General features: G+C 45.7%; 1 protein-coding gene across 1 annotated transcript in view; it reads left to right on the forward strand.

Annotated features, from left to right (window-relative positions):
- Nucleotides 1-16,468, forward strand: part of LOC309556304 (serine/threonine-protein kinase 31-like) — a 417,430-nt gene that overhangs the window by 91,779 nt on the left and 309,183 nt on the right. The window contains exon 4 of the mRNA XM_082258745.1: nucleotides 12,460-12,582. Within this exon, the coding sequence (XP_082114871.1) occupies nucleotides 12,460-12,582 (123 nt within the window). The remainder of the gene's footprint in view (nucleotides 1-12,459; nucleotides 12,583-16,468) is intronic.

Below are 16,468 nucleotides of genomic sequence, written 5' to 3' on the forward strand. Positions count from 1 at the left end.
TTTATCGTTCATGGCATGGGTAATTAGACCAATGGGAGTTATGCTTGGCCTTCAGGCTATGGATAACGGCAAAGTACAAAGCTGTAATCCAACCCTGCATAACCCTTCTTACAGGCTTTGGAAGAGGAATCGGAGGAGAAGGTGCCCTGCTAATTTAAATCTTTGCCTTAGGAGGCCTAGTCCATTGGCATCTCTCAGGCCTAAAAAACAATGGTTTGGAACCCTCATAGTTGCAGTGTGTGACATCCTAAATTTAAAACAACCAGAGTTAACTGTTCCTTAAGTTTTTTGGGTGTGGTACGTGAGGCTCCAAAACTTTTCCACTTCATCCTCATACGCAGGAATTTCTTTACAATGACTGGGTGCAAAAGTCTTCGTTCCCCCCCCAAAGAGTTTTGCACAACAGTTCCTGTAAATTAACTTCTGTAAAAAGTGGCTGGTCACTACAGCGGAACCCACTTTATCTTACCTGACCAAGACCTTGATGAACCCTGTGGACGAGGTTAAAGCAAGTGAGAGGATCATGTGTTCCTTGATTTTTTTTCAACGCTGTCTGAACATTGAAGCATTCATCTTTTGAGTATTTCTGATCTCACAGCTGTCAGACTCCGGGATAGAAAGCTAGGTACATAATGGATCAAGCACCTAATGCCCTGTACTGGCTGGAGAAGATGGCAGGGGAGACTTTTGGAATCAAAATAGGTTCCTGATGTCTCCATAAAGATTACCTGTCACTTGCTAAATGCTATCACATGGAGGCTTGTTAGCCCCCTTGTGTTAGTTATGACTGTAAATGAAAAAAGTTTTTTTTTATTTTCAATACAATTACAACAAAAAAAATGAAAAGCACTCCCCTCAGCCTGCACGCACACATAGAGATGTGTGTTTATATCCCCACCCACGCCTCAGCAAGAGCAATAGTTCTTGCTCCCTCGTTTACAGATAATTATAAGCTGATGAGCTGTAAATGTTTCCAAAAATTTTCCTATTGATAATTTAAAGCTGCATTAAACCTAGAAACACAAATTGAATTTCTCTATCGTTCCTTGACAGAGGCAGCTCCATATTCTTATTAACCATTGGGTTATGCTGCCTCCTACAGGAGTAGGACACTTGGCAGGAAAAAACTTTACCACGCCTATGGGGCAGTCCCTGAAGGCATACACCCACTCACTCTGCTATAGGCATTCAGTTTGTTTCTGCCTAGTTTAGAAGTAGGACCTAGTTCCCAGCTGGGACTTCGGTCTTAGCTTGTTTTTTTTAATTTAAAGGGAACCTTTGATAACATTTTAATTTCTCTATTGTCCATTGACAGACACAGCTCTTATGCTTCTTAACCATTGGGTTATGTGCCATCTACAGGAGAAGTATTAGATAGTGAAAAAAAAATTCACTGACACTCCTACAGGGGCTGTCCCTTCCAGCATAACCCCCACACACACTCTGCCACAAGCCAGTTTCTTGCTGCCTAGTGAAGGAGTGGGACCTAGGTTTCCTGCTGGGACTTCGGTCTCAGTTTTTTATTCTTTTAAGAATATTTGTTTATTTTTCTTTACTCACTATTGCTAGCTAGTGTCATGGGGATCCTCCTGGTGAACTACAAGCAACAGCCGGCTGAGGTTTCGCACTAGGTAATATAGATCCTTACGGTCTCCCAGTCTGGCCGACGAGCGTGAGCAGCACTAGGCCTCACCACAACAGTGTCCCTGTGGACGGGGACGAGCCTGCGAGTGACCTGGGGGGGGGGGGTTGGTGGGGTTATGACCTGGGGATACTAGGACCCCGGCTTCCTAAAAATCCCCCTGGCCTGTCAGCATTCTGGCGCTGCCCTCCTTGCTCCCATTCTGGGGGCGCTATATGCCGGCGCTCTGGGGGGGGGGGGGTGTGCAATGTTACATTATCCTGCGGGGTCTTTTTGTTCTCTGTTGTGGCCTCATGTCTGGGTCCTGACCGCATGGCTGCGTTTTCGGCCGCCATCTTAAGTGTGGGCATCGGCTCCCTATGTGAGATGTAGCAGCCATTTTCCCTGGACTTCCTATACTTTTTCATTGGCACCATTTTTGTGTATTCTGGAGCACACAAGTAGTTCTGCCTCTTCTGATGTCATTTCCTTCCTGTGCTCAGCTCTCCATGCTGCAGACACTGCTGGTTATTCTCTGAGGTGGTACAGTATTAAGGGGCTTTTCGGGCACTCCTTGCATTCCTTGCGCACTCTGCTACCTGGCATAAGCTTAAAGGGTAACTCCGGTTGCATTATGATTGGTCGCTATTTAAAGGGGCAGTGCATATTTTTACAGAAACATTGCAATGGAGTCCCCAAGCAGTTAATTCTCCATCTGACCCCCTCAATACGCCTGCCGGTGCATCCGGTTCGCAGTCCCTGATGTTTCATTACAAAGTCTACCTTTGATGCCAGATTTTCCAAAGCTGCAGAAAGATACAAGTCACAAGCAAAAAAAGGCGTCTGCCTTCGCTATCCTCTGATTCAGAGTCTGATGAGGTCGACACGGACAACCCCCCTGAGGGATCCCTGTTCTCGCCGGATGGCGAGGAGAATATGGCCTCTGCTGCAGTGCAGGAACGCGCTATGGTGGAAGCACGGATTTTATCAGTGAGAGAAACTTTAAAATTGAGTGATGAGCCCACACAGTCAGGAACATGGGTATTTTTTGGCTCCTGCCATGCCCACAAATTGGGTCCCGAGGATTTTAATGATATTGTGAACGAGCAATAGCTGTGCATTAAGCATGCGCTAATGGTGCAGAAGCGATTTAAACATTGTTATCCCTTTGCTGACTCAATCTCGAACCGCTGGATGGTGCCACCTAGGGTGGATCACCCGGTTTCCATTCCAGGTTAAACAAATCTACTGTGGTACCCATGGAAGATTCCCCGGCATTTACGGACCCGGTGGACAGACGGGTAGAATTCCTTTTCCGCCACTTACATGTTTTGGCGGGGACGGTACTAAAATCAACATTTGTGACCGTTCTGTCCGTTTCATAGACAGTAACGGAATGGGTTAATGTTCTTTGCGGTAACTTGACCACTGAGATGGTTCCTCCGACCTTGATTAAGCTCACGGACCAGATGGCCCAGGCCCTGGTGTTCCTTTGCGATTCGGCCTTGGACGCGTCCCCTCTGGTTGACAGATTGTCAGCGGTAGGGATTGCAATACGTCGCATGGTGTGGCTGAAGAGCTTGTTGGCGGACCAGGCTTCGAAGAAGGCTTTGACAGATCTCCCCTTTTTGGGTGAATGTCTTTTTGGAGTCTCCTTGGATGAGTGGATTAAAAGGTTAAAGGGGGGGTATGAGTACTATTCTCCCCCCAATCCTCCAAAGGCAAGGCGCCCCATGGTAGGCGCCCTCTTTCACGGTTCATAGACGTTTTTTTCGTGTCTCAGGGGCACAAGAAAATGGTAAACCATTCAGAGCCTCGGGTAAGCCCAAGACTAGCCAGTCTGGTTCAGCGGACAAGTCCTCCACTGCATGAAGGGGTGCCCTCACTTGTTTCTTGGATGGGGGGTTATCTGCGTTGCTTTCAGGGACCCTGGACATCCCTGATTCAGGACAGATGGGTCCATGAACTGATTCATTTAGGGTACAAGATCGAATTTTGGTCTCATCCAGGAGACAGATTATTTTCCTCAAATCTTCGTCTGTCAACGGATCGCTTGCGGGATCTCCGGTAGGCAGTGCAGGACCTCTTAGCACACGGTGTAATTGTGCCGGTTCCTCCGCAGGAACAATTTATTGGTGCCCAGAAAAGAGGGCAAGGTGCTTTTAATATTGGACCTCAAGTCTCTGAACCGCTTTTTGCGGGTGCATAAGTTTCGGATGGAATCCATTCGGTCCGTGGTAGGGTCTTTAAATCAGGGGGATTTTCTAGCCTCCATCGACATCAAAGATGCATACTTGCACATCTCTATATACAAGGGAAATCAGAGGTATCTCCGTTTTGCAGTGGCAGAGGAGCACTTTCAATTTGTGGCATTACCCTTCCGTCTTTCTTTCGCTTCACCAAGTCTTCACCAAGGTTTTGGCCCCGGTGTTGGCATTGCTGCGCAAACGAGTGATCGCGATCCTGGGATACCTGGAGTATCTTCTGCTGAGAGCACACTCTCAACCAGCCTTGTTGGGAGAGCTGAAATTCACGGTTCAGACCCTTTAAGAAATCTGCACTGACCCCGTTGGTGTGTTTGGATTACCTGGGACTGACTCTGGACTCCTACTCGGTGAGGGTCTTTCTTCCCTGGGACAAACTTCGGAAGTTGCAGGGAGAGCTCCGGTCGCTGAGGGATAACTACCTCTCCTCTCTACGGACATGCATGAGAGCCTTAGATCTGTTGGTGTCGACTTTCAAGGTGGTCCCATTCACTCAGTTTCACACCAGGACTCTGCAGAAAGATATTCTTGTCAAGTCGAACAAGGATCCACGGTCCTTAGACAGTATATGTTTGAGCCGCCTCCCGAGATCAACGCTCTTGGTGACTTCTGTTGCCCACCCTGAGTCAGGGCAAGTCCTTTCTCTACCGCTGTCGTGGCCGGTGGTAACCACAGATGCCAGCCTGTCGGGCTGGGGTGGAGTGCTAGAAAATCTCTGTGCCCAGGGACTCTGGTTGATAGAGGAGTCTTCCTTACCGATCAATGTTCTGGAACTCAGAGCGATCAGGCTTTGCGTTCTCCACTGGACGGATCATTCATCAAGGGGGCACCAATAGTGCCCGGGCGGCTCAGGAGGTGCCCGAAATTTTGACATGGGCCGGGGCTCATGTTCCGGCTCTCTCTGCAGTCCACATTCCGGGAGTTAAGAATTGGCAGGCGAATCACCTGATTTGTCAGGTTCTGCATCAAGGGGGATGGTCCCTTCATCCGGAGGTATTTCGTCTCCTGTTTGTCCGTTGAGGCATCCCGAAGGTTAACCTGTTTGCGTCTCGTCTGAAGAAGGTGCAAAAGTTTGTGGCCAGGGCTCAGGACCCTCTGGCCGACGCCGCAGACACGTTGGTGGCACCATGGAGCCTTTATCGGCTGGGTTATGCCTTTCCTCCGATACAGCTGTTGTCGAGGTTTCTCTGCAGGCTGGCGGTGAAAAACGTTCGTGATTCTGGTGGCCCCGGACTGGCCTAGCCGGACTTGGTACGCAACCCTGGTAAAGTTGGTCGTCGAGCCTCCCTGGCGGCTGCCTCTAAGGGAGGACCAACAGTCCCAGGGACCTATCTTCCATCCAGCTTTATGGTCGCTGCCTTTAACGCCATGGCTGTTGAAGGCAGGTGTTGAGAGATAGGAGTCTCTCTGAATCTGTGATTCATACCCTGTTGAGAGCTAGAAAAGTGACTTCCAGGAAGATTTATCATAATTTCTTGGTGTGAATCGCAATCATTGCACCCTCCCTTGTTTTCGGTTGCGAGGGTCTTGGCTTTCTTGTAGAAAGGAGTCGAGCAACGGTTGGCCATGGGCAGGATAAAGGGCCAGTCGTTGGCCTTGGCGATATTTTTCCAATGTCCGTTGGCTGTTAATACCTTCGCACCTTTATTCAAGGGGTGCGTCACCTGGCTCCTCCGAGAAGATCCCCATTGCCTCTATGGGATCTGAATTTGGTTTTGTCTGTTCTTCAAAAGCCTCCTTTTGAGAATATTAGAGACATTTCTCTGCTTTGTTGTCTCAGAAGGTTGCCTTTTTGGTAGCTATTACTTCTGCTCGCAGAGTGTCTGAGTTGGCGGCGCTTTCCTGTCCGCCCTATTTGGTCATCCACAGAGATAAAGTGGTTCTCCGACCTAATCCGTCTTTTCTTCCTAAGGTGGTTTTTGCTTTCCATTTGAATAAAGACATTGTTTTGCCATCACTCTGTCCTCAGCCGAAGCATCCCAAGGAAATTGCATTGGATTCTCTGAATGTGGATCGGGCGATCAGGGTTTACCTGTCAGTCACAAAGTCCTTTAGGAAATCAGATTCTTTTTTTGTCCTTACTGAGGGATCTCGTAAGGGTTTGGCTGCATTTGCTGCGACTATATCCAGAAGGATTAGGCAAACGATTGTTCAGGCTTATTCATTGAAGGGTCAGGTTCATCCCTGTAAAAGTATATTCTACTAGGGCGCTGAGTTCTTCTTGTGCTTTTTACCATCAGGCCTCTGTTTCTCAAGTATGTAAGGTGGCCACCTGGCCGTCCGTGCATACGTTTCCAATATTCTACAAGGTAGATTTATTGACCTCTTCGAATGCCTCCTTTGGCTGCAAGGTTTTGCAGGCTGCTGTTTAAAGAGACTTGTTTTCTCTTTCAGGGGTTAATTTTTTTTTCTTTTTGGGTAAGCTCCTGTTGCTCCTGGTTGAGCTTGTTACCTTGTTGGCTACGTTTTAGCCTTTTTTGAAATACGTTAACTGTCTTTGGTTGCATCCTTCCCACCTCTGATGCTTACACTGCTTTGGGACGTCCCAATGGTTAAGAAGAAGTAGAACTGCGACTGTCAGTGGACGAGAACTGGATTTTTGTAAGAGCTTACCGTAAAATCCTCCATTGACAGATGCAGCATCCGCATCTCTTATAGGGATGCTTTTTGTCGTCTTTTTCCACTGCTTGCTATGAATCTGGCTTGTGGCAGAGTGTTTAGGGGTTATGCTGGAAGGGACAGCCCCGGTAGGCGTGGCAGTGAATTTTAGTTTTTCACTACCTTGTACTACCCCTGTAAATGGCCCATAACCCAATGGTTAAGAAGTATAAGAGCTGCGTCTGTCAGCCCCGCGCTAAGCCTCGCCACGACAGAGCCCCGATGGATGGGGGGCTTGCCCCCGAGTGAAACACCTCGCTGGAATGCATGCAAACTTATTCGGCAGCATGCCCCTTGGCCATCAGCACCCCCACCCCGAGTAGAGAGGTAGTCTTTCCGCCCACCCAATTGTCCTTGGTATGGTCAGTAGTGTCCCCCATAGCTTTTGCGATGTCTGGGTGGACGTGGGCCCCTCCTTGGGATGGTCAGACCCCAGGGTTCCCTTACATTTCCCCCAATCACTCTAACAGTCTTTGTGGTCTTTTGGCCCCAACCTACCCCCTTGCCCCCCCTCCCGGGGTTAGGTAGGAACTGGCTTTGCCACTTGCTCCAGTAAGGGTGGGTGGATGCGGTTCTTGCTGACCGGGCTGTCCTATGTGCTCCCTGCGGTGGTTATAGGCTTGGGGGAGAGCAGATGTTTCTTTATCCGCAGGTTTGCGGCTATGCAGCCTACTCGTGGCTGTCTGGGTACCTGACCAAGCTGAACGAGATGAGGTGCCTGACCAAGCTGACCGCAGATGGCTCACGAAGCCGGATCGGGTCAAAAATTGAGGCCAAGGCTTGCGGATTACTCCTGGCTGATGGAGCTGGTTGTCTGAATTTCTAACTGAGCTGCTGATCAAGGGGACAGCTAATGACGGACTCGCGATCTGATCGGGCCCCAAATTTAGGCTTTGCGGCCTACTCGAGGCTGGCTGTCCGAGCTGCTGACCAGGCTGTTTGAGCTACTGACCGGGGGGAAGTGAGTAGCAGACTTGCATATGGACTGCCTGGTGCTCTCCTTAAACCGGGGGGGGGGGGGGGGGGCGTGGTGGCGGCATTGTTGGGTGGGGGTACTCTGCCTGCGCGTCTGCATCACGACGGGCCCCCTCTTCCCCTTTATAGGGAGCTATGTCCTTTTTTGTCATTTATGGTGGGTAACCCTTAGGTCTTATAGGGGTCTTTTTGTGGAACTTTAGCCGGCAACCTCCCCTGCTTGATATGTTCTCAGGGTGAGCTTTGCATAAAGCAACTCTACTGGGTCTGCGGTGAGGATCATTCCTTTTTTTTTTTTTTTACTGCACATGCAAGGGTGCTGGTGGATGCACTGATTGTATCGGTGCAGAAATTTTGAACATGGGGTCCCCTCGGGGCCCGCAGAGCCCCTAAAATTGGCAAAGGTACTCCCTTTTCCCACCTACTGTGACAGAATTGTCACGTGCCAGTGGAGTTGTTCTAAACACAATAATGGTAACCTCTGCGAACCAGGCTTCTAAAAAGGCTCCATCAGATCTCCCCTTTGGCACGCAGGAGAAAGGACCTAAGCCATATATGTCATCTGGGGGTTCCAAGAAGATGTGGTCGGGTAAGCCAAGAACAGGCCCCTCCAGATCTGCAAGCAAATCTCAGCATAAAAGGACACCTTCGTTTTCTGTCTAAAACCAGGGACCTCCTTGATTTAAGACAAATGGGCCCACGAACTGCTCCGATCAGGTTACAAGATCAAATTCAGGTTCCGACTGTCATGCAGATTTTCCCCGTCCAATCCACGCCTAGCTTCAGATCAGTTAAGGGATTTACGAGAGGCGGGATAAGATCCGTTGTCAAAAAGGGTGATTGTGCAGGTTGCCTCTCGGGAAAGCTTTCAAGGGTTTTATTCAAACCTGTTTACTGGTCCCAGGAAAGAAGGGAAAGTGCGTCCAATTCTGGACCTCAAGGCTCTGAATCCCTTTGTGCGGGTACAGAGGTTTCGAATGGAGTCCATTCGCACGGTAGTGGCGTTCCTACACCAAGGGGACTTTTTGGCCTCTATCGATATCGAGGACGAATATCTGCACATCCCTATTTACGCCGGACTCCAGCGTTTTCTTTGCTTCGTTGTAGGTGAGGAACATTATCAATTTGTAGCATTACCCTTTTTTCTTGCCTCTACCCCAGGGTCTTCACCAACGTATTGACTCTGGTATTGGCATTACTGTGACAGCGGGGGATTGCGGTACTGGAATACCTTGACGATCTCCTCTTAAGAGCAGACTCCCACTCAGTTCTGGTGGACTCTCTGTCAATCACTGTATGTATTCCTCCTTTCCTTGTTAAAGCGCATTCTACAAGGCCGCTTAGTGCCTCCTGAGCCTTCCGTAATCAGGCGTCAGTGGTTCAGTTGTGCAAGGTGGCTATATGGTCGTCCGTACACACATTCACAAAATTTTATAAGGTGGATGTACTTGCATCTTTGGATGCAGTGTTTGGCTGCAAAGTTTTGAAGGCTGTGGTTGCAGAGGCTTCTGCTTCTTGAGGGTGAAAAATTCTCCTGGTGGTGAGCTCCAGTTGTTCCGAAGTTTGAGTTCCTCTTGTTACCTGGTTGGCTATGTATAGCCTTGTTGGGAATTCTGCGTTTGCTGTGTTTTTTCCAACTGCTTTGGAATATCTCAATGGTCTGAAGACTTGATGCTGTGTCTGTCAGTGAACGAAAGAGAACTGGATTTTTGTCTTACCGTAAAAATTATTTTCTCTGAGGTTCACCGACAGACACAGCACCTGCCCCTCTGTTGAGGTTGAGTTGTTTGTTCTTCTGACTCTGCTTGTTACAAACTGGAGTCCTACAGCAGGTAGTGATGGTGTACCCTCTGGGACTGCCCCAGGGGTGTAACCAAAAAGGTTTCCGCCTAGTCCTACTCCTGGAGAGAGGCAGCATAATACCCAATGGTCTGAAGATTTGAAGCTGTGTCTGTCAGTAAACCTCAGAGAAAAGGATTTTACGATAACACAAAAATCCAGTTTTCCTCATTCCTGCAGTCTGCTGGAATACATCCCCATCACATACCCAAGGAGACTACAGGAGCAGGGACACAGAGGCGTGTCATCAGATGCTGGCTAAAAAAATCTGGATGAGACATCTGGTGGCTGTTGACATAGAAAAGAAGATAGAAATGCAGCACCTGGCATATGGCAGTGAAGTAGTCAGTCTGAACAATGTTGGAGATGCTGGGCATGTATGTTAATTGTGGCTAATCCAGCAAAGTAAGGGGTGTTCTAAAAGATTTCCACAGGGAGGAAGAGGAGAATGGTGAAGTGCGTCTTTAACCACTAGAGTCCCCAAGCCTTTTGTCCCTAAATCCCCTTGAGTAGCAGAGTATTTTTCTTTCTTTTTTGGCTATTTCTTGGTTTATAAATATTATATCTTTTAGCATTTGTAGTCATCCTAGCAAATACTCACTATAGCAGTTATTGAATCATGCATCATGAGGCTTGACAAAGCTCATACAGCTCTTCCCTGACCACTGTACTCCATGGAAGTGATGTGATGTTACGCCTCTTCCTATGTAAAGACAATGCAGAAGCATTGTGCTAGCAGAAATCGTTTATAGGCGCTCATATAAAATGTTTAACCACTTCCATACAGAGCCGTTACACCCCCTTCCTTCCCAGACCAATTTTCAGCTGTCGGCGCTTTCACACTTTGAATGATAATTACTCAGTCATACAACGCTGTACCCAATCAAATTTTTTATCATTTTTTTTCACACAAATAGAACTTTCTTTTGGTGGTATTTAATCACCACTGTTTTTTTTATTTTTTGCGATATAAGTGAAAAAAGCGAAAATTTAAAAAAAAAAAAAACATTTTGCTTTAGTTTCTATTTTAAAATTGCAAATAAGTAATTTTTAAGCTATGGTTCCAATCATTGATCACACCTGATGTACCGACGGCCTATCATTTCTTAAGGCCCTAAAATGTTAGGACAGTACAAATACCCCCCTAAATGACCCTTTTTGGAAACTAGAAATTCCAGGGTATTTAGTAAGAGGCATGGTGAGTTTTTTGAAGTTGTAATTTTGTCCCACAATTCTTGGGAAATGAAGAAATAATTTTTCTTTTTTTTTTTTTTTTTTACACAAAATTGTCATAACAAGTTATTTCTCACACACAGTATATACATACTTGCAATTACACCCCAAAATACATTCTGCTACTCCTCCGGAGTATGGCAATACCACATGTGTGAGACTTAGTCACATACAGAGGCCCAACATGCAAGGAGCACCGTCAGGTGTTCTAGGAACATAAATTACACCTATTTCATTACAACCTATCACACTTTCGAAGGCCCTGGAATCCCAGGACAAAGGAATTTCCCACAAAATGACCCCATTTTGGAAAGCAAACACCCCAACGTATATTCTATGAGGCATAGTGAGTCTCTTGAACATGTCATTTTTTCCCACAAGTTTTTGGAAAATGTGGAAAGAAAATGAAAACGCATTTTTTTTTTTACACAAAGTTGTCAATTTCTAAAATATTTCTAACACATACCATGTACATAGCAAAAATGACACCCCAAAATACATTCTGCTACTCCTCCTGAGTATGGCAATACCACATATGTGAGACTTTGTCACAGCATAACCACAAACAGAGGCCCAACATGCAAGGAGCACTGTCAGGTGTTCTAGGAGCATAAATTACACACATAATTTCATTACAACCTATCACACTTTTTTGAAGGCCCTGGAACCCCAGGACAATGCAAACCCCCACAAAATGACCCCATTTTGGAAAGCAAACACCCCAACACATAATCTAGGAGGCATGGGCTGCAGATAGGTACTCTGGTACTCGGATGGGCTGCAAAAAGGTACTCTGGTACAATGATCGGCTTCAGAAAGGTACTCGGGTACTCTGATGGGCTTCAGAGAGGTACTTGGGTATTCTGATGGGCTAGAGACAGGTACTCGGGTAATCTGATGGGGTGCAGATTGGTACTTGGGCACTCTGGGCTGGAGACAGGTACTCGGGTACTCTGACGACGGGTACTCTGACGACAGGTACTCTTGGTAAATGAGGTAAAGCTTAACTTTGCAAACAATACCGAATCACATGCAAGGAAAATAAATAAAAATAAACACATTTGTGCTTGCACATGATTAAATGATGAAAGTCAGCAGTGCTTCTGCTCATTTACTAAGCTCTAAGCTGTGAAGCAACTGTACTTGCAAAGCTCAACTGCACTTTGCAAAAAAGCAAAGTCTATTTGCATTTTTTAAATCAACTCCTGTGTGTTAGGGAGTGAATATGGACTTTTGCCTCTGCCTGCAGGACTTTAATCTAATGATCGTCAAATGCGGCACAGGTGGTTGTGTAAATTTGTATGTGCCCCAAAAAAATAATGGAAAGTCCATCAATCTACAGTCTCCCTAGCCCTCTGAATGAAAGAATAGCCACCCCCCCCCCCCCCCCCCCCCTCCGCAGCCCAGGGAATGTGATTACCACCCAGGAGCCACATGGAACAAGATTATATTTTCACAGACAGAATGTACAAACATGTACTAAGCTTGAAGCTTCTAGCTGGTTGGGCCCCCCTGTTAATTGATGGGGCCCGTGCCCCTGCAGGAGGCCCTGTGGTGTACCCTCTTATTGGCGACCTTGCTTACACTGTACATTAAATAAAATATATTAAATGATTGGATATAGATGTACGTTAATTTGTGTCTCATGTCTGGCGTGTGTTTATTTTTAAGACTGGCACTGGAATCTGGTGCACTGTTTTTGGTCGTAAACTAACATATTGACACAGTTATGAAGATTTTTTTTTGTGCCATTTATTAAGAGTAGCAAAGATAACGGTGATGCTTGGTTAAATTCACTTTGGTATGTTATTTTCTAAAAATATTTTTTAAGGATTGAAGCTTATCCACTTTCACCTTTTCTGTTTTCAGGTAGACCTTGACCTGCTTATAGACAAACGGAACAAAATACAGAACATCCTAAGTTCTTCAGTTGACAGCTTCATTGTTGAGGTTGAGCATCTGCCGCTAGATGAACGTCTTACAAAGCTGGAGGTATGAATGTGAAACTTGCCCTTGCCTTGCATTGGTTGATACAGCATGACCTGTTTGTATGAAGTCTCTGGGTTGTGGTTACTTTTGGACACTAAGGGGTCAATTTATGTTTTAACACAAGATTTACACAACTTCAATCTAGGATTCACACATTGAGTTGTATCCAATAAGAAAAATGTGTGAATCTTGGGTGAAAGGTCTATATAGAACAATAGTAGTGTAACCAGGTGTCTACCATCACTGGATCTGGGAATGTAGATGTGCCTTAATATTAGCATTAGAAACCAAAAATAAGTAAAAAAAGAATAATGCGTGTTTATTGATTATAATAAATATTTTACATCAAATCATATAAATAAATCTGTCTCCCATGCATTGTGTGTATCTATGTGTTTCGCTAAAATGGCTTCCTCAGGATCCCACTGATGTATACATGTCAGCTAAATTTGTAAATTATCATATCATCTAAAATAAACAACAGTATATATCAGTAAACATATTATATAATGTCTCAAACAGAAATATGATCAAAGAATTAATACATCAAATATATTGTTTCAAGTTTGGGGGGAAAAAAAAGGGGAGAGGTGGAGGGGTAAAGGGAAAGCTGAGGGAGGAAGGGAGGGGGGGAAAAGGAGTTGTGAGGTATCAAAGATGCAGCGGCTCAAAGGGGGGGGGGGGACTTTAAAAATATTGAAGGAGGGGGGAGAAGGAGTAGGGCAAATACCAAAAACACAGTTCTAATCTTACCCAGAAATAAAAGTCAGACGACAAGTTGGAAACTATAACAACAGGTGACATCGCCTTAACACCTGTATATCAGATAACCAAAGGTAATATAAATATCCAAAAAAGCACACTTCACATATACACATAGATCCAAGTGCAAGAAAGGTGAATGATAACCATGTGATTGGGCCATGAAAAAATTATAATTGTGTGACCCTGTGAAATGTGATCCCCAAATAAATATATATTTTATATATATATATATATATATATATATATATATATATATATATATATATATATATATGTGTGTGTATAAAAAAAATATATGTGTGTGTATGTATGTGTATATATATATATATATATATGAGAGAGATCTGACGAGCCTGAGCAAAAATAAAATATGGAAAAATCACAAAGATAATGTCGGAGGGCAGCCAGAAGGACACCCCAGTGAGATTGCTGAAACAGTGCAACACTGATAAGTGGTAAGGCAATAACTATAAAAAAAGGGCCCGAGAGTAATAAGTGGAGGTGATACAAGTGTGTGTAGTGGAAATAAAAACCAAGAATAGTGAAAATGGCTATGGGTGACCCAAAAAGATAAACTCATCCACTGTAGTAGAGAAGATGAAGAGGGGAGAGGAGCTCCCCTTTTAAGAGAAATCGGTCCCCCAAATTAAACAGGCTCAAAGGAGTGGGAATCTGCACCCTAACCTGGGCCCGAGTTTGATGCACAGGAAAAAGATAATCGCCAATGAGCCAGCAGGCTCTGAGGATAGCCAAGAAGTATGTCAGCAGACCAATGCAACCTACAAAAACTGTCAAGATGAAACAAAAAGAAAGAGGAGGGTCTGTGAGTTGGACAAGTACTTCCTTAACTGCATAAATCAATTTGGCAACCGGATTTATCTAGTATATATAATAGAGCTTACCAAAACCAGTGGTGCTGCAATGTTTGACCTTCACTTTAACATAACGTCATCCGAGAGCAGAGTGAATCCATAATAAGAGAGTACTGGGATTTAAATAGTAGAAGCTAACACAAATCTCCTTCCCCTTCACTCTCCTCCCGCTCCCCACATCCGCCTGCCAAAACCGCACATAGCGTGCGTGCGGGAGGATGTTCCTGTTCATCTCAATGTTACTTCCGGGTGTGAAACCGTAAGTGACACGTCTGGCTGCCCGTTGTGCAGTGATTGTAAATATCCGGCGGCCACAGTTGGTGGAAGCCGCAACTAGAATTGGAGGGGAGAGGGGGCGTGACAGTCACGTCCCATCTCCTATTCATCCTGAAGGCTGATGCAAACACAAATTATGTATCCAAGAAAACCAAAAAGGGGACAATGAATGTAAAAATGTTATCCAAGCACTGACATAAAGGTAACAAGTACAAAAACGAATAAATTAATAAATACACAAACTCCCGAAGGCTGCAAAACACAAGAGAACTCCAGACACCCACCAGGTGCCAGACAGTTGAAGAGACAGGACAATGATCCGATGTATCCGAGCCCCCACATATCCAAAATATGCAGGGAAGGGAAATGGGGGGGGGGGGGAGAAGAAGACATGCAGAAAACATAAGCATATCTATATACATGTGTCTGGTGTCTACACTCTACACAGGTATATTAATCCCTCCATTGTATGGATTTAAAATGGATGTCAACCATGATATAAACAGGATATTCAAGACCATGCTGTCCAATGAAGGGGGAAATTGGGACGATAATCCTAAGAAAGATGAATGTAAATTGTGTGGAGAGGATTGGTCTGTCAATGAGTTAAATGGCACCGTCCCCTTTGATATATTGGACAATAGTAGTGTAACCAGGTTGGTAGGTGTCTACCATCACTGGATTTGGACATTTAGATGTGCCTTAATATTAACATTAGAAACCAAAAATAAGTAAAAAAAAGAATAATGCATGTTTATTGATTATAACAAATATTTTACATCAAATCATATACATAAAACAGTATCTGTCTCCAATGCATCTTGTGGATCTACGCGTTTCGCTAAAGTAGCTTCCTCTGGATCCCACCGATGTTAAATGTCAGTGTTTCCCTTCCCTGCATATTTTGGATATGTTGGGGCTCGGATACATTGGTTCATTGTCCCGTCTTTTCAACTGTCTGGCACCTGTTGGGTGTCTGGAGAAATGTATTTTTTGTATTGCAGCCTTCGGGAGTTTCTGTGTATTATTTATTAATTTATTAGTTTTTTTACCTGCTACCGTTATGTCGGTGCTTGGATTATATATATATATATATATATATATATATATATATATATATATATATATATATACAGGACTCAAAATTTCAAGTCCTGAGCTACTAGCCAGGCCTTAAGAGTTACTTGCAGCTAGTTGCCCCACCAAAACCCTACCCTGCTCCGCCACTAATCACGCCCTCATAAATTTTCTCCTAAAATGACAGTTAAATGTTTTATTCAGAATTAAAATACAAAATTAAATATTAACAACCACAACCCAGAGAGAGAGGGGGTTTGACAGAGAGAGACAAGGGGGGAGGGGTTGACAGAGAGAGGGGGTGACAGGGAGAGAGTGGGGGCTGACACGGGGAGAGAGGCAAAGGGGGAGACAGGGAAAGAGAGGGGGCTGACACGGGGAGATAGACAAAGGGGGTGACAGGGAGAGAGGGAAAGGGGGCAGACACGGAGAGAGGGAAAGGGGGCTGACACGGAGAGAGGCAAAGAGGGCTGACACGGAGAGAGGCAAAGAGGGCTGACACGGAGAGAGGGAAAGGGGGCTGACACGGAGAGAGGGAAAGGGGGCTGACACGGAGATAGGGAGAGGGGTCTGAGGGCTGACACGGAGAGAGGGGATGACACAGAGGGAGAGGGGGGGGGTGACACGGAGGGAGGGAGAGAGAGGGGGGGGTGACACGGAGAGAGGGAGTGAGGGGATGACACGGAGGGAGAGAGGGTGGGAGGTGGAGGGGGGGTGACAGGGACAGAGGGGGGGAAGATGACCGGGACAGAGGGGGGGGGGTGATATGGTAGGGAGTAGTAAGTCCGATCACAGTGCTCATCTTACTCACTCAGAGATGTTCACCATGTAGCTGCTGGCTGCTAATGAAACGTTCCCGCCCACACATCTCCTTCACACACAGCACGGCTTTGTGGGCG

Source organism: Pelophylax lessonae (assembly GCF_965119305.1).
Source record: "Pelophylax lessonae genome assembly, chromosome: 5".
In the NCBI taxonomy this organism is placed as follows: Eukaryota; Metazoa; Chordata; class Amphibia; order Anura; family Ranidae; genus Pelophylax; species Pelophylax lessonae.